At 46.0% G+C, this 19,775-nt stretch overlaps 1 protein-coding gene across 1 annotated transcript in view; it reads left to right on the forward strand.

The window, feature by feature from the left end:
* The first annotated feature begins 4,271 nt into the window (after positions 1-4,271).
* The window catches only part of notch1b (notch receptor 1b), a 59,269-nt gene continuing 43,765 nt past the window's right edge, over positions 4,272-19,775 (forward strand). The window contains exons 1-2 of the mRNA XM_070555544.1: positions 4,272-4,497; positions 4,917-4,998. Coding sequence (XP_070411645.1) covers positions 4,440-4,497; positions 4,917-4,998 — 140 coding nt within the window. The 5' untranslated portion in view covers positions 4,272-4,439. The remainder of the gene's footprint in view (positions 4,498-4,916; positions 4,999-19,775) is intronic.

Consider the following 19,775-nt stretch of genomic DNA (forward strand, 5'->3'; position numbering starts at 1 on the left):
CCATCTTCGTGTGTACATGGCCATAGTTTTTCCAGATATTTTCTGACGTTCTCTTATGTTTTTGTTTCCAGTTTGAGAATTCTTAATTTTTGTGTGATGATCTCTGTTTGTTTTCTCATCAGTTATGTCAGTTTATTATATTTTGTGAGCTGGAATTCTGATTTTATTGTCTCTTTTCAGTAAAGTCTTACTGTAGCTTCCTACAGTTTTAACTGTAATCTGATTACAAGTATCCTTTGCTAGTAAAAGTGTTTTTACTTTGTTATATTTATACATTATCTACCATGTTTAAAGTACAGTAAAATGTCATATATGACTAGAATACTTCCTATTAGATTCAAATCTGCAGCACAAGAGGACACTGTCGAACGTTTTCCCGGACGTAGCTCAAACGTTTATGCGGACATTACGATCTGGCTGTGTATGAATATAAAACTGGTCACTAGAGTGTCATTTATACATTGTCATGGGACACAAAGCAAAACAACCAAGGCCAGCGGAAGTTTAACCATGACAGTAAAATCCATGACGCATGCCGCCGTGTACATATTTAATTCAGACCTTTTATCATCAGATTTTGGTGGACTTTGCATTTTCTCCAATCCTGAGCAGATGTCTCTGTTTTTCTACGCTAATAAAGTGGAACAGGTCCTTCCATCTGTCCGGTATCAGCCTTTAGGATGGAGGACGGACCTCAATGTCCAGATCAACACAATGAGAAGGAAATCAACACAAATCCTGTTTACTCTCCACACCCCGACGTGACACAGCTAACACGTTGTAAAAACTCTGATGCCATTAGTGGCTTGAACCTCCAAACCATCTGTCCATTTGTGAGAGCTTCAAGTGCATTACAAATATGAACAAAGAGGCCAAAAAGCAATTCAGAACTGGTGCTTAAAATAACTGACTAAAGCTGATTATGAACTTAATGTAATAAATACAGTCAGACTCGAGGATTTGCATGACAATAACAGGATAATGACTCTTAATCTGGTTCTACATGTAAATTTTGTACATTTCACTCGCTTTCATCTCTGTGTGTCTGCCTTATTTACATCGTTTCCATCACTCCCAGTCTCCCACGTACTGAACTGGAAAAAATAATGAAAAATTGAAATCTTACTGGAAAAGTGACATTTTCCTATGATCTTCAGCGATAACGTGTCCTCACAGCTGGTTTCATTTAGATCATTTCTCTTTGTTTATGTGTTAGTCTGTGATGTGTCTGATGTCGGTTACCTGTGTGTTGCTGCTCAGGCTCTGGTCACAAACCACCTGATGGGAATGTGCTCACGCTTCTGCTGACAAGGTAGACCTGCCGGGGGAAAACTTGGTCTGTGATCCTGTCAGCGTTTATTTATCAGAGCTTCAGATCTCACCTGCTGACAGGACTGTTCCAAGCTTTGTGATGCTAGGTTTCAGAAAACGTCCTTCAAGACAAACAAAGGTGTGGTATTTACGGTAAAGCGTGTGTATTCCAGTTCCTTTTTACTTTCACAGAGATAAACCTGAAGATTTTTATCCACTTTATGGGACACTTGTCCACTTCTGTAAGCTTTTTCTAGTCAGTTTTCTTTGTTTATAATTCGTCTGAACTTCCGGTGAGGAATCTGGTCAAGACGAATATTTCGAACCATCACATGAAATTGAGGTTGATACTACTACTTCCCAAAATCTTCAGTTTTGCTCAAATAAAGTTGAAGCTAAAATGAATACACCCCACAACAAAAACTGCTGCATCTAGTATTTTGTATGACCACCGTGATTTTCAAGCACAGCACCAAGTCTTCTAGGCATGGAATGAACAAGTTTGCATCATCTATCTTTTCCCGTTCTTCAAGAAGAACCTCTTCTAGAGCCTGGATGATGGATGGAGAGTGATGCTCAACTTGCTGCTTCAGAATTCCCCACAGGTGTTGGACTGGGTTCAGATCAGGAGACATACTTGGCCATTCAGTCACCTTCACCCTGATCTTCTTCAGAAACACAGCGGTAGCTTTAGACGTGTGTTTTGGATCGTTGCCGTGTTGGAGAAGAGCACGACGACCACGTGATGGCAGCATCTCCTCCTTCAGTACAGAGCAGTACATTGTTGAGTTCATGATACCATCAATGAAGTGCAGCTCCCCAACACCAGCAGCCCCACATAAGGACACCGCCACCACCGTGCTTCAATGTAGGCACCATGCTTTTCTCTTTGAAATCATCACCTTTACGACGCACAGTTTTGAAACCATTAGTTCCAAAAACAGTGATCTCAACACTCCAGAGTATGAAGTCCCAGTAGTCTTCATCTCTTTCAGCATGGACCCTAGAAAATCCTAGGAGTGCTTTTTTGTGCACGGGCTTTAGGAGAGGCTTCCTTCGTGGACGATACCCATGCGTGCCATTCTCCTGCAGGGTGTGCCGTATGGTGTAGTGTAGTGGGGTGTACTCATTTATGCTGAGCACTGTAGATCAAAGGCTTACTTGTCCACGTGAAATGTAGCCAAATCTGCATCTGTCTACGTCCTCAAATGTTCGTGCATGCTCTGTGAATCACACGTATGCGGATGTTTAACGCTATTGGTGTGCTCATTTCAAATTGCACGAAGTTCTATGGGATGGGTGTGGTCTTAACACAAAAACATTACTTATTGCCCACATTACAGAGTAAGACTACCACTTTGACAGATTTCTAAAAAGTCATTAAAAATCCTAAAATGAAGAAAACTGCTTTCAAGCAGCCAGATGGAGTAACTGTAATGACCTGAGCTGGGGCGTGGGACCCGAGAGGACGCTGAACACAGTAAGACGTTTTAAAATGTTTATTAAAACAAATCAGGAGTTTGTCACCAACACTGCAGAGAGATCCGAGGAGGCAGGCGAGAGCTCGAAGTCGGGACAGATCCAACGTCAGTAATCAGGGAAATCCAATAGCGTGGTAGGGAACGAGGCAGGGGTCCAAAGAAGAAGAAGAAGAAGACAAGATCATTTCTATAGCGCCTCTCAAGATAAAAATCACGAGGCGCTTCACAAAAACAAAAACTGTACAAATATAAAAACAAATTTAGAAAATAGACAATTGTGATGAAAAAATGTTAAGAAAGAGAGAGAGTGAACAGGAAAGAGGGAAACCAGTGGATCCTGAGGAAGGTGGAATAGGTGGGGAGAGCAGAATAAAGAGAGAGAGGTGAAGAAGGTCATACAAAAGCCAGCTTGAACAAGTGAGTCTTCAGCTGCTTTTTAAAGGAGACCACTGAGTCCACTGATCTCAGGCTCAGGGGGAGAGAGGTCCAGAGTCTGGGGGCCACAGCAGCAGATGATCTGTCACCTTTGACCTTTAGCCTGGTGCTGCAATGAAATGAACCCTGAAGTTGACTGGCAGCCAGTGAAGCTGGAGGACAAGCGGGGTGATGTGGGCGTGTTTGGATCAATGGCGAGGCGAGAATCCGGGAGACGGGACCAGGTCGAGATACTTGAGAGAGACGATGGATGGAAGGCTGGAGAATTTACTAGCTGTGGCGTTCAATAATCTGGCAACGGTTGGAGAGCAGGCTGGATCTTATATAGCAGGAGAGGCAGGTGTGTGGCATGAGCTTGGTGAGGGGACCAGGTGTGATGAATGAAGGCTGATGAGATGGATGGTGCATGGAGGTCAGGGCATGGCGGGATCATGACAGTATCAGGATTAGCGCCTTCATCATAAACCTGCTTTATCCAGTCCTGTACATGTCTGCTTCCCCTGGTGGAGGATCTACAAGAGCTTTTATTTATCTTTATAAAATACATGAAAAAGTTAAGAGTTAATAATTTAACATTAGCAGACAAATAGTTCAGTGTTGTTAATATTATCATAAACAAATTAGGATTAGTTCATATGTCTAACTGGTATTTTACAGTGAAGATTAAACAAAACAAAGTTGAGAAATATAAGATGATGAAACTTTAACTAAAATCATCATTATGGTTTTTAACTGGTCTTGTTCTTCAGAAACGTGCTGATGGTGAAACGCAGAGGCGGCTAACTAACCGTGTACTGGGTGGGAAACCCGCAAAACAAACCTGCTGGGATCTCTCCGTCAGGTCCACAGCGTGTGTGTGTGTGTGTGTGTGTGTGTGTGTGTGTGTGTGTGTGTGTGTGTGTGTCTGTGTGTGGTGTGTGTGTGTGTGTGTGTGTGGGGGGGGCAACTGCGTGGCTGTTGGAAGGAAGAAAAAAAGAAGAAAAAAAAAACCGCCCCTCGCGCGCTCGGATGGAGACTTTGGTCCTTCAGTCATTCCCGACTCGGGACTGGAAGTGTGAGCATCTCCTGCTGGGAGTCCGCGTTACTTTTACTCTCTGTGGATTTACTCAAACATGAACCGAGACGTCTAGAGTTCGCTTCCGTTTTTCTCCACCGAGGGAAGACTCACACCGGATCTATGTGGATTAGTTCAGTCGTTTTAAAACAGGAGGAATGCATTTTCTGTTGGTGAAACTAACTTTCCTGTTATCGCTAGTAGGAATAACACGAGGTGAGTAAAATACATCGTTTTAAAATCAGTTTCAACAACTTTCTCGACTCCCAACTTCCTTTTTAACTCAGATTTGTTAAAAAAAACGTTTTTATTCCCACTTTCCTCTAATTGCGCTCCTTTCCACACTAGACCAAAACTTTTTCTCACTCCTGCGAGGTTGGGATTCAGCGTGCTGCATTTTTATTTCATTACAAAGCTGTGTTACTTTTCAAATGACTCCTTTAGATGGAACATTTGCTGCAAAACCGCCGTTTTAAGCACTAAAATACACTTTAAGGTGGCAAGAGTCACATGTAGTCTTCACATTCTTCTGGTAACGCCGGTGCCATGTCTAGTGCATGTGAGACAAGCAAACACTCATTAGTTTACATAAAACTTTTAAATAGTACACATGCGTGTAAACTTGACTTTTGCAGGTCTGAGATGCTCCATGCCCACAGAGCTGTGCATGAACCAGGGGAGCTGTGAACCAACCCCGGATGGCAATGGAGCATGCAGGTAAGTTTAAACATCTGCACTTGTCTTGTTAAGCTGCGAGCCATGGCACAGAGCTGTGGGATCTGGGATGGCATGAAGGGTCTGAAGTGGTCACACCACTCACCAGTGCTATTTCTGGTAAGCAAATGGTCAGAGGACCTAGTGAGGAGCGAGTGTGTGATGAGGACAGGGGTTGTGTACATTTCTACCACCACACCTGGCTCTCTGCAGCCAAACTCTCGCAGCCTTGAATCTTGCTTTTCTTTTATTTTCTTCCACGCAGCGACAGCTGGGTTTTCCAGAAGCTCGCCGATCATTGTTCTGCGCCGCGATTAATTCTGTGTGACTAATCTGGGAGAGCCTTCCCAGAGAGACCCTCAAACCCAGTCCTCCTACCCCCCCTTTCCTCCTCCTCCTCTCTTGGGATTTTGTCCCATCCTCAATGGCCCTCAGTGCTCGCTCTCTCTGATCGCCCAGGACAGATGGTTGGGACTACATGCTTTTTTTCAGCTCGGTTTAAAAACCAAGACAGGTTTTTGCACTTAAAAAAATCAGTCGTAGGTGTTTTCAGTCATGTAAACCAGTTAGCCTCCACCTTCCTCCTTTGCTGCTTGTTCTTTCTGATACTAGAATAGAATAATAGACTTTATTGATCCCCCAGTGGGGATATTCACTTGCTACAGCAGAGCAGCAGTCTGCTTCTTCATCAGATCACGATGACTCTGCAGGGCAGGTCAAAGCCTCTGGACAGCAACAAGTCATGTTGGGCCCCGGCCACATCTCAATTTGGCCCAGCCGTGCATTCACCCCTCACACACACACACACACACACCACACACACACACACACACCACACACACCACACACAGACACACAGACACAGACACACACACCCACACACACACACACACACACACCCACACACCACACACACACACACACACACACACACACACACACACACACACACACACACACACACACACACCACACACACACACAGACACACACACACACACACACACACACACACACACACACACACACACACACACACACACACACACACACACACCACACAGACACACACACACACACACACACACACACACACACACACACACACACACACACACACACCACACACAGACACACACACACACACACACACACACACACACCACACACACCACACACAGACACACACACACACACACACACACACCACACACAGACACACACACACACACACACACACACACACACACACACACACACACACACACCACACACAGACACACACACACACACACAGACACACACACACAGACACACAGACACACACACACACAGACACACACACACACACACACACACACACACACACACACACACACAGACACACACACACACCCACACACCACACACACAGACACACAGACACACACACACACAGACACACACACACACACACACACACACCTACACACACACCACACACACAGACACACAGACACACACACACACACACACACACACACACACACACACACACACACACACACACAGACACACACACACAGACACAGACACACACACACACACACACAGACACACACACACACACACACCACACACACCACACACAGACACACACACACCACACACACACACAGACACAGACACACACACACACAGACACACACACACAGACACACACACACACACACACAGACACACACACACACACACAGACACACACACACACACACACACACAGACACACAGACACACACACACACACACACACACACACACACACACACACATACACACACAGACACACACACACACACAGACACAGACACACACACACACACACACACACACACACACACACACACACACACACACACACAGACACACACACACAGACACACACACACAGACACAGACACACACACACACACACAGACACAGACACACACACACACACACACAGACACACCGCCTCCTCAGTGGGCCACAAAGCCGTCATTGTGCCCCTGAACCGTCCTGCTCTTCAGACATCTCCAGTTATGCACGGAGACGGGCACCGTTGCAGTTCTGAAAAGGTTTGAGCGGGCACCCAAGGCTGTTTGTTGTTAACGGGGCATCCAATGGGCAGAAAAAGTTCAGAGGTTGCTTAAGATTGGGCTGATTGTCAAAAATTGTTGTTGTTTTTTGTCATGTTTTGAAAAAGAAATTGCCACAATTGTCTTTTCATGTGAGCTATTTACATTAAAGTTTAGATTTTCTTCATTCTCTGGTTTAACAAACAGGTGCCAACAATATTTTATTGTTTTCTAATGAAAATATGCTTTAAAATTTTATTTTTCTTGGCCTTTTATCCATGCAAAGTTATGAAAAGGTACCATATCTACTATTATATGTCTGATATAGCCTGTCAGTAATGCCTTTTTTAAAATAGCGTACATACAGACTAAAAATCTTCAAAAGGAACCTTCTTATGCCCCGTGAGGAGAGTTAATCCAGATTAAAGAAAAATACATTTCAGACACCAGTGGCACATTGGATGACTAGAATCAAAGCAGCTCCGAGCAGAGCCTCAGTCTTTCCACAGAGAGATGAGAGATGTTGGACCGACTCCGTGTTGGGTGAGGAAGGATGCTGCTGAGAGGCCACATACCTCCAGTCAGGTGATAGCTGAGTGATGTGATGAGGAGCTTGTGGGATTGAAATTGGCACAGTTACAGGCCAGCGCAATGAGATGGTCTCTGGTCATACTGGGACTTTCACCGTACTGCTCAGGTGCTAGCTTGGTAACTAGCGTGGTAATACATTTTAATTTTAAAACAAAAAATCACTAACAATCTCAGTCCCCATAAAGATTTCCAGATGTCTGATTCTTGGCCAACATGGCTAAAACACGCATGATAAGGAGCCTAACCTGCATAATGAAGCTTTACCTGCAGCTGAGAACCTGTTTAACCAAACAATGCCTCAGATAACAATCAGAGCCATTAGTTATGTGCTGGCATGTGCCCCCCGCTCTGCCACCACCACCCTGCTACAGTATACATCCACCTCAGTGAAACTGAGCCGCTGCCTCTCCGGTTCTGGGCGTTCTTCAATGGCACTTGTGTTTGCTCCAGTCAGATGAGTCTATCTTTAACTCCCCCCACGCTTCGATTCAGAGTCAGGAAGCAGCCTCGGAGTGGCCTGAGGGAAGAAAAGGTGCCATATCCGATCATATCATCACACAACTAGAAGCACACAGTGTAGCGCCTACATAGGGCCACCAGTGCCAGTGGTACGTTCCCTTTGGCGAGGGTTCACCTTTCGAGAGGCAAGTTCTGGCTGAAAGAGGCCGCTTGGTGGCGGGGAACTTTTAAGGCCATTTGAGCCTGGCTGTTTGGCGTAAGCCAAGACAAATGACATCAACTTGGATTAGTCACTGACAGTCAACATGAGTGTGTGTTAAACAAAGGCGCCTCTCGTGCTCCGCACCGCACTTCCTCTTTTCTTTTCTTTTCTTTTCCTCCAGCCGGACCACCTGTCTGTGGGTAACAACTATGAAGGACGTGCACCCGTTCACAAAGCAGCATGCTTCGTAAAACCGGTGATTACTTGTGGTTTTTGCCCATTCAGCTTCACACAAAAACAGAACAACCTTGTGCGCCAGGTGTGCTTTGAGCTTCCAGTCACTCTCACTACTGGAAAAGCAGACAGTCTGCAGCAGAATGGGGTGTGTCGGCCTGGTGGAGTTTTAAGCAGCAATGCAGATTGTATGGACTGATACCAGTCGAGGTTTCTGTGAGTCAGGAGGGAAATGTGACCATACCTGGAGGGGGGTGGGCTCCAGTTACCGTTCACATGACAAGAGCGAGCACTCTACTTGGGTCAAGATCAACTGGGATTGGGTAAACTGTTCAAAATAGGCCAAAGTTTATCAAGTGTCCATTTTTTTCTTATACCAAAGCAGCATTTTTTATTGTAACCCTTTCAAGTGTAGGCAAAGGTACTGCTTATCTGAAGTCTTCATACCGTTTTTGATCAGATACTCTGATTTTTTTCAACAGTTCCTCGGGTGTTTTAATCTCTTCACAGATCAGTGTTTGTGCCATTTTCACTATTTCAGAAGTTTCGTAACTTTACAAGTAGGGATGTAAGAGAATATCGATACGGCAATCTATCACATCGTCTCCCCTTTATCGTGATATTTATCGTATCACCATAATTTCACCATACACACCCCTATTCACAAGCAACAATGGACAACGTCATGAAAACTAGGACGCCAAGCATGTTTTTTAAGTTTTCTTTTTCCAGCTGCATGGATAATTCTATTGCCTCGCTGATTGTGTGTTTTCTGTCTTTCACCAGATGGTTTCCTTTGCTTTAACAGTTGCACTGGTAACCACTGTGACTATTTTCCATCTTTCCACCTCCGTTTCTCTTTTGTGCTGTCTTAATCTCACATCCTGAGGGTATAGACTATTCTTAAATTACCATTAATCACTCTAATTACTATTTTGGGTACTCCCAAATGTCAGAAACGTGACCATAATTTTTACTACGGCATGCAACAAATTAAAAACATAATTACTCGACAACATGTTTGCAGATAGAACGGTTAAAATACTTAGACATCATTCATTGTACGTGGTAACTAAACCTAAGTATTAGTTACATTTGCCTTGTTTTGGCTTGTTTTTTTCTGCTTTACGTTGACTTTCTCAACCAAACGTCCAAAATACTACACCGCTTTCCATCTGCTGCTTTTGCTGCACAGACTAAAAGAAACAAGCTTGTTGTGGTCCAACACTCTGCTCACCTTGAGTGATGTCACCTGCAGACAGAAGTACAGAAGCAAAAATATAACGGATTGAGCGCCACTTAAAATGGTTGACTACTCGCTAGAAGTGAAACCTAGCATCATTAGCATCTGCTTGACCCTGATGCTTGTGTCATCTGTAACAACCCGTTTAAGTCTGATAGTTTCATCTATAGGTGACCATAAGAGTCCACTTGTGTGCAGCAGCAAAGAGGTTTGTCCCGAGGAGGCACTGTTTAAGGAGATTTGCTGGAATCCACATGTGGAGGATTTATTGCAAGGGGGGACATTTGGACATGTTGAATTTCTGTAGAGAAATGCCTTGTTGACAGATTGGCTTTTATGCACAGAAGCAACAAAATCCATGCCGAGGCTTTAAGTTTTTACGTATCATGGAGAATGAGTATTTTAGTAAGGCTTATGGATGTAAACGCAGTCATTTGTTGCCTGCAGGATGTAACGATGAGAGTGTCTACGCTCCAGCTCAAACACTAACAACCTGAGGGTTCAGTGTCAGCTACACCTTCAGACATCCGGAAAGCCTTTAAGTGGTTCCCAGCCTCATAAAGTAGGTGGTGGCAGAAGTCATTAGAGCTGCTCGGACTCAAAAACCACTCACTCACACACTAAGTGTTTGGTCTCTTGGGGAGCGGGTTCTTTCTCATGGGCCATGTCCGTAATGCTCCTAAACACACGGGGTCTCTAATGAAGGCCGCCAGATGTGGGCTGGCCAGGTCAGTCCTCCTGTACGATTACAGACGATGGAAATGAGTGATGAACATAAAGAAAGGGCGAGTCTACCGCCTGTAATTTCTCTGAAAAGTCTGGATTCTGTGGCAACTTTGTCTTTAACTCCACATCAAGCAGCAACCCAGCTTCTTGCACCAGATCTAGTTTTACTAGGAGCTATTTTTATTTCTACAGATTCAGTTTGTGTGTCGATGATGTCTTTTCCTCCTTCGATGGTGTTAGAAGTTGACGCTGTGGTTTGCCACCAAAAAAGCTGCTGGGAAAGCACAAGAGAGGGCAAGAAAGAGACAAAAAAGGAGGGAAGGAAGGCCCCCTCTCCCCTTGGGCGAAGCTTTTAAAACCGATCAGACAAGACTAAAAGGACTTAGCCGAGGCACAGAAGCAAACAGCCAGGAAATGAAGTAGAGGCGGTGGGGGGGATAAATGGGCGAGAGTCGGAGGTATAAACATGCTCCACTAACCCGGTTTGACTCCGGACTCGAAGCATCTGAGAAAATATGTGACATAGAAACACGTTGATTGATTCTCATAAAATCTGTCAGGAAATAATACAATTCTTTATGTTTGTTCGGACTCTTGCAAAGCAGACATGTTACGCAAATCCAGAAACCCTTCATCCGCTGGAATACATCTAAAATCTAATCATTAGTTGGAACTGCATTAAAGCTTTTGAATGAACCATAACAAGTCATTTTGCAGGCTGATTTGTGTTCTTTACATATTTGTGGAGAAGGAATAACTCCAATAGCTTACTTTGAAATTGCATGTACATAAAAACCAGGTTGAGAAATTGTTCAAATTTACCTCTTGTGTTGGCATTTTACCTTTTTTCCCCCAATTTTCTTGTTATTTTTGGTGAACAGTATTAACTCCGCCTTTGCGTAAGCGTTGCCTGACATCCACATAGCGCAGTATGCAGCTAATAGCTGCTGCTATAGTCGATGGGTGCGTTTCCATCAATCGCGAAGCATCGTATCTTGAATGCATCCCAGAAGCGTCACTTCGCTAAATTTACCCTCCAGGTCTCTTTTGTATGGGCTATGCTTCCAGAACACGTTAAGCTGATCAGTTCAGATCAAGGTGGGCAGGAAGCCAAACGCAGCCGTGTAGAACATCCAGCAACTTTCAAAATAAATGACGAAAGCAGATTTCCAGTTCCTTAACTAGTGCAAAATGCGGCATTGCCGGTGACGCCTCTGTGGCCAAGGTGAAAAGAACAGAAAATAAACTACAGACCTTTTGAAAACTTGCTTTCCTCTTTCTCCTTGCTTGTTGTTGTGCGAACTGCATAAGTAACATGTGGTCTTGCAATTCTCTGGTGACTTCGGAACCGCGCAGGAACAGCGGTAGGGAACACTTTGCTAGTTTGCATCTGAAATGCTTCTGGTGTGAAGGAACGTGTCACTCAGTGCGTTTACATGCAGCCAGTAACCCTTGAAAAACCCGAATATTCACAATAACCTGGTTCCGCAGGTCCTTGTAAACACCGCCAAAAACCCGGATATGCTCATAACCGGGTTTTTAAAAACCCGGTTACTACACCTGGGGTAACCCTTTTCTAACCCGAATGTTTGGTCGCGTAAACGCATACCGGGATATCCCCATCAAAGTGTGTGTTCTGCTCATGCTCTGTTCGCAAGGAATCTTGGTCTTTTGAGTAGCGAGACGTCTTGTATGCGCCAGAACACCGGAAGTAAACAACAAGTTGGGAGCAACATGGCGAGTCGCGGTACAGCACCACACTTTTGGAGTGACGAGGAAACTAAAGCGCAAACAAACGCAGTCGCTATCTCTTCCGAACTGGGAAACATGTTGTTGTTTTCACGGATACCGGAACAAGAAGAACCGGAAATGATGCATATTGCGTCTGGACGTAGTCCATACGTCCTGACGCTACCCCAACGTCCGCATTTACATCGGGTTATACAAGTTAGGGGTAACTCTTTCTATTTATGCTTGTAAACGGGTTATTCTGATCAACACAGAAACCCGAATACCGACCTTAACCCGATCATAACCCGGATATTGGCTGCATGTAAACGTAGTCACTGAGCTTACAGGTAAAATGCATTTTTACGTTAAGTGCTGCTTGGAAAGCCTGGATAAGAGATGTAGATTGCAGATCCTTACGGTACTTAAGTCAATTTTCCCCTCGTACAAGAATCTTTTGAGGTTCATACAACCAAAGACTTACAAAAATGCACGCCGGACACCCACTCATGCTCCCCATACACACCCTATTCACTCTGGTCCCGGTAATGCTGCACATGGGGTACAACCACCACCGGTTACCAGAGTTTGACCCTTTCTGCTGGGGTGCTGATGAGCAGGCTCCCCCGCCCACCGCCGAGCACAGCAACCCACCACCCCAGACCCCAACCAGACGGCCAGATCTCCCTCCTAGTCTCCAGCCCCAGGCAGCCAAGCAACAACAGAGGTGTGCTAAGACCCCCTGGTCTCCCTCCACCTGCTCCAACATAGTGTTGTGTGTTAATGAGGTGTATTCTATTGCTGTGGTGAGCGGGCAGTGCGGGCATTTTCTGGCCTATGCCAGCTGATGCCACTGCACCACCCTACTTGCACCCACAGCCCTTGGTGTCTAAATGCAGTTTAAAATTCGAAGTGGGCACCGGCACTCGGGAGGAGGCTGAGAACTCCCCCTGCCAAGTGCCGTTGAATGTGCTCTTTCCCAAGGCCCTAAGTGTATGTTTGCGTGGAATGTCGTCGGTGGAAGTGCATAAGGTGCAAATAAAATTGGGGGGCAGGAAGCCACAGGAATGCGGAAATGGGGTCCATACCCGCACTCCTCGACTTGTCCACCCCCCAAGGTCCTATGTGCATGTTTGTGTGATGATGTGAGGGAGCAGGAGGAGAGAAATAAACGGGGATGGGGAGGAATGGCTGGTAGGGCTTAGCCCTCCAGGGAGCCAGCTCCCCCACTGACCCCAATAGGCACCTCTGAGCATGAGGGAGGGAGTGTGTGACTGTGTTTGTGTATGACTGTATATGTCAGGTGGGGCCTTTGACTCCTCCCTTCTCCTGGGACCTCCTTTGATGATATAGATCTTCGTCTCCCCTCCCCCCTGTCACACCTGGTGTGGGTGTGATGCCTTGGTCTGCCTGAGTGTTCGTGGCTCCCGGGTCAGGGAGTTTAAGATTTTTGGCATCTGCCTGATCAATCCCGGTGGCGGCCTGGGGGGGTCTGGGTCCCTGGGCTCTGCTGGGTCCCCGGCGGGGGTGGTCGCCCCTGGGTCCCGGGTCGCTGGGTCCCGGACTCGGCCGGCTAGGGGGTGGGAGGCTGCGGGCAGGCCTGAGGACTTGCCGCTGATATCTCCCGGGGCTCTGCCGGCTGCTGGTTGTGGCCCCCCGGGGCGATCCTCTGTGCCTCTCGAGGGGGGCGGGGGCCTTTCTGGTTGCGGGCTCCTTGGGGTTCCTGTGTTCTGGGGCAGCGCCTGGATCTCTGGGACTTGGAGCTCCCCCCCGTCTCCTACGCGTCTTTGGGGGGCAGATCTGTGGTCCCTCACACTCTCTATTGGACGCTCCTATAGATAAACCTTACATAAACAAGCGCGTGTACACACACAGGTGCTCACATGGTGCTCTCATAAGTATGGGCTTGGGCACGTTCAACACATGTCTTAAGACTATGGTGGGCACTCAATGCACTGTGGTATATTATCGTGTGACTGTTTAGTTAAACAATGATTGATTATATATTTCTTCATCAAGTTGACGCAGTGATAGCTTGATTTTGTTATATTGGTGTTGTGTCCCATTTTTTTGTTATGTTTTGCTTTTTTCTCGTCTCATTTTGCAGGTCTAGAAGCAGACTCTTGTTCATTATTGTTTATTTTTGTTGAATCCCCCCCCCACCTAACCCCCTCTCTCCCCACCTTTTCTCTTTTCCTTTCTCTTTCACCTCTGTCTCCGTGTCTGGTCGAAATTACAAAGCATTCAAAAACAATAACAATAAAGTTTTAAATATCAGGCGCGACATTAAAAGCAGACTCTTTGATGCTCCACCTGAGACATTAAAAGCAGATGCTCTGATGCTCCACCTGACAGTAAAACTGTAAGGCTTGTTACCAGCATTCAGACATCAATTCTGCTTGCTTCACAGCCAGACAGGACACGTTAAAAAAAAAAAAAAAGAATCTTTTGAGGTTGGGGCGGTATCCTGTAATATACGGGGAGTAACGGGATCCGATTAACACCTAACAACCAGCCCCTGATCAGCAATCCTGTGGTCACACGAAAATCTAAAATGTTTGATATTCTGCTCATTGAAGCAGCGCTGGGACGCAAATGTACAGAACTGCTTACACAGCCATTTCCATGTCCACACGTCGTCTCTATTTTCTTTTTTTTACTTTTCTTTGCACACAATGGTAAGAATTGTCAAAAAACATGTTTGCTGTGATGAAAAATGACTTCCTTTCAATCATCTTAACCCTCCAACCCCCATAAGTCTCAGTGTGTTCTGCAGCTACGGCAATCCCGAAAGACAACAGACATCAATAACAGCACAACAGTCTTTTGGGTTTTCACACTGAAAGGTCCGATTTGCTATTACCACATGTACAATGTAGGGGTTGTATCGACTAGTCGACTAGTCGACTTCACCGCTCTATAGTGACTTTTTATGCCTGTCATAGACTAGTCGCTGTCACGTGATAATAACCGACAAGATACAGTCGGAAAAGACAGCAGGTGACAAGCTCCTGCACGTCGGGAGGCAACGCGCTGTGCCAGAGCGTCGGTACTGACACCCGCCGTAAAACGGACATTTGACCAAATTGTGACCTTTACCCTCTTGCAGTTTAACCTTCCCCTCACCCCCATTCTAACCTTAACCAGCTTACGCATGCAAAGCTCTGATTGTTGACGCGCTCCAGACATCTGCGTCCTGAGCACGGCCACAGTAACATTATCAAATCAGGTGTCGCCACCTCAAAAACTAATTTAACACGCGATCGTTCATGTCGGCTCACTTCCTTTCATGTTTTCTGTCTTTTATTCTTTTATTTGTGCCTGATGCGTTTCGCTGCTGTGGATCGGGGCGCATCACCTGTTTTGTCCTCGGTGACGCACCGATCACTGATGTGGCCGGCGAGCACTCCGCTGTTTTAGCGGTCGGTAGATCTTTTAGAACTGCAGTTCAAAGGTAACTCATGAGGTGAATATATATGAACCCAGGTAGCAGTTTCTCTTTAGGATTGAGAGGAGATGCAGGAAGATAATAAACAGGCAGGACAGGAAAATAGTCAAATAAAAACAAGTTAGTTTTTGTACCTGCTGGTTGCAACAAACAGACACCATTGAAGGTAATCAGAAGTGAGGAACAGAAAATGAAATAATTATTTTAATGTTTAGAGCAGCAGGAACTCCGAGAGGCTGCAGGCGCATCAGTGAGTTTGCGGCCGCTGTGCAGGGGGAGGGGGGAGAGGGCTGAAGCAGGGGGAGGGGGGAGGGCTGAAGCAGGGGGAGGGGGAAGGGCTGAAGCGGGGGGAGGGGGGGAGGGCTGAAGCGGGGGGAGGGGGGGAGGGCTGAAGCAGAAACTACCGTTGTTAAAAGAGACGTGTTTAACTTAGAAAATGTGGGCGCAATTTTAATTGTCAAAAACTCCAGCGAACCTCCCCGCTTCAGGTGTATGACGTCATCAACGACTAGTCAAAGTCGACTCAACTTTCATTACTTGACTGTCGACTTTAACAAAAATGAAGTCGTGCAGCTCCTGGTACAATGTGAGCTTTGCCCTGAGAGTCGTCAGTTTGAGATGGAGGAGAATGCAACGACTGAAAAAGTCTCAGAAAAACAAAAAAACTAAAGCATGCATTTAAGGGTAGTCCATATTTAGCCTAAAATATCAATATTCACCAATATGTTGTTGACCGAGTGGAACCAGACACTGACTTTGTGTCTCACAGAGCTTAATGACACAATAATTGAATAAATGGACAACCTAATTCACTAATCCTCTTAACAGCATTCAGAATAAACCCCATGCATCTGCCTGAATATGTGCTTTACTTTCTGTGTAGACGGTGCGCTTGTGTAGCAAACATGAGACGTCCCTGTCTGCGTGAGACCTCAGAAAGATGGCAGATGGGAGGTTTGGTCTGACACGGTGAGGAAAACCCCTTTAGAGTGACGCCTGGCCCCGGGTCAGATGTCACCACAACATCTGCTGCAGGCTCGAGCCGTGGACTCGTTGTCACGGCTACCGCGGCAGCATTTGAAGAAGCGACGAGCCAGAAGTGAGCACTGAACAGAACAATGAAGGCTACCAGGCCGGGGATGACAGAGAAGATAATAACAGTATCGCCCTTACCGCAGACATGATTCCACTGCTGTACTGCAGTTGCACGATGCCTCCCAAACACCTGATATTTGCTCAGCTTCTGATTTGAGCTTTTCTTTTCATGTCTTCTTTATTTACCTTTCCAGCCTCCCAGCTTACCTGTGCCGTTGAGATTGCCCTGCTCTCCTGGCCAGCAGCTTTCTCTTGTTGAAGCAGCTGCCTCGCTCTGTTTGCATTAAACACAGAGGAGACTCCATAAAGTGGTGACTGAATATCTTTTGTTTTATTCACCGGAGACCTTATCGAGGCAGTTAATGGGATGCCTGTAAAAGCTGTTTAGGTGTATTTGACAGCCTGGTTAAAGTGCACACTGTTAGCATTCTTTGCCTGGCGTGTGCGATTGTTTACTTACTGTTAGCGTCTCAGCTAGCCTGTGTTTGGACTGAGTCCACGCGATTCAAGGTGAGGCCGCCGAGGCTCAGTCTGCTTGTTCTCGAGGCCTTGGTGTGAGACGCTGAGCTGTTTGGCAAAGACCCCAGGCTTCAAATGCTTCTGTCTTTCTTATGCAGTGATGTGCAAAGTGGTGCCATGAGAGCTCTACTGAGGTTGAGAATCAGGCCAGCAGAGTCTTTTTAGTGAAAATGTCCTAACTGGTTGCCCGTTTCTGCCTTTTTCCTTCTTTAAGCCCAACCAATCCCGTTCCAGTGTCTTTTAGACGACTTTATTTGTCCCAGCACTTGTTGCGTGGACTTTTGTCTTCCTGACGTTTGGCTCCAAACACTGAAAAAACTGTGGCAGATCCAGTCTGGAGCAACTTAGAAGAAAGTTTCAGTCAGTGGAGACTTCTGATTCAGACGGTGATCCCTCACAAATGAAAGGAGGCAGTTTGGCACAGCGATGAGCTGATTTTGGAGAGAAAGAAGAGAAGGAGGACCGGATGCCAGCAACTGTTTGGCTTTAAAGAAAAAGGTGGAAATCAGCAATGAGGGAAAAAAGTGAGGGTCAGTTCAGGAAGCATGGAGGACTCAAAGAAAGAATTTTTTGGAGAGGCTGAGAGGAGAAAGAGGAGGGAGAGAGAGGAAAGAGGAGGTGTAACAGCTGAATGTGCCTGGCCTGTGGTCAACTCTGAATGAGGAGGAGCAACAATGGGCCCACTCTTCGTCTTTCTCCTCTTGTCCTGCTCTTCCTTGTTCTGCTAAGCAGAGAGAGAGAGGCAGAAGGTGCCCAGCCCTAACCCTCACCCAACCTCACCTCACCTCACCTAACCTCACCTCACCTAACCTCACCTCACCTCACCTAACCTCACCTCACCTCACCTAACCTCACCTAACCTCACCTCACCTAACCTAACCTAACCTCACCTAACCTAACCTAACCTAACCTCACCTCACCTCACCTAACCTCACCTCACCTAACCTCACCTAACCTCACCTCACCTCACCTCACCTAACCTCACCTCACCTAACCTCACCTCACCTCACCTAACCTCACCCAACCTCACCTCACCTAACCTAACCTCACCTCACCTCACCTAACCTCACCCAACCTCACCTCACCTAACCTAACCTCACCTCACCTCACCTCACCTAACCTCACCTCACCTAACCTCACCTCACCTCACCTAACCTCACCTAACCTCACCTCACCTAACCTCACCTCACCTCACCTCACCTAACCTAACCTAACCTCACCTAACCTCACCTCACCTCACCTAACCTCACCTCACCTAACCTCACCTCACCTCACCTAACCTCACCTAACCTCACCTAACCTAACCTAACCTCACCTAACCTCACCTCACCTCACCTCACCTCACCCAGCGCAGAAGCAATCTAAACACGAAAATGTGGGATGAGGCACAGATTTTCACAAATTTCATTTGGAGACATATTTGATTCATTCTGAATTGAGTAAAGAAGGAATTTAAAACAAATTTACAATTATAGTTATTTTTTAAAACTTTGCAGTGAGTGTCTTCCTCCTGTCTCCTGACTCTGAGGACTCTAGTTGGATGGGATGCTGTGGAGCAGAGGAAGGAGGCAGGGGAGTGATTCGGGAGACATAGATGGGAGTGTGTGTGTGTGAGTGTGTGAGTGTGTGTGTGTGTGCGTGTGCGTGTGTGTGTGTGTGTGTGTGTGAGTGAATGGGGGGGGGCTAGCCAGGGCAGCAGCTGCTGTCTCCTCATTAACATGCGCACCTGCTCCCTGCGGCCTTTTTCCAGCGAGCTCGTGTGGCGCCTCACGGCTCCAGCACCCGCCACCGCTGGGGCTTAACTGGACTGGCCTCTGTCTCACCCCACACACACCCCCACCCCCAAATACACGCCTCATAGCAACCCACATGCCTCTACTGTCCTCCTTAGGATAGGACACAGGCCGCTGGAGATTATACGGAGGACTTTGCATCATTTTTAATGTGAAGCTGCTTCAACAAGATGTGCACGTGTAAATCTGAGTGCAGATTTTAGATTTCAGGTAAAACAGTTTTCAATAGTTAAATATAACATCTGTTTTTTTTACACAAAAGAAAACAGAATCTTTCAACTTGATGAAGAATGGCTTTGGTCCATCATTATGAGAATGCCATATTTTCTACTTTCATTTAAATAAATGGATGTTTACCTACCGCCAGTTTCGCCATACAGACTTCTCTGATGACAGGATGAGATAATGTTGTCTTTGTGCAACTAATAATCATGAAACTGAGTTTATGGTAAATGGTAAATGGCCTGTATTTGATATAGACTTTGTTTTTTAAATCAATGGCCAATAATGGAAGGGGATGCCTTAGAACTATAATCTGCATGGTTTTCTTACATCACAGCCAGTGTTGGGAACGTTACATTAAAAAAGTAATTAGTTATAGTTACTGATTACTTTGTCAAAAAAGTAACTCAGTTACTAACTGAGT

This window comes from Nothobranchius furzeri, chromosome 10 (genome assembly GCF_043380555.1).
Source record: "Nothobranchius furzeri strain GRZ-AD chromosome 10, NfurGRZ-RIMD1, whole genome shotgun sequence".
In the NCBI taxonomy this organism is placed as follows: domain Eukaryota; kingdom Metazoa; phylum Chordata; class Actinopteri; order Cyprinodontiformes; family Nothobranchiidae; genus Nothobranchius; species Nothobranchius furzeri.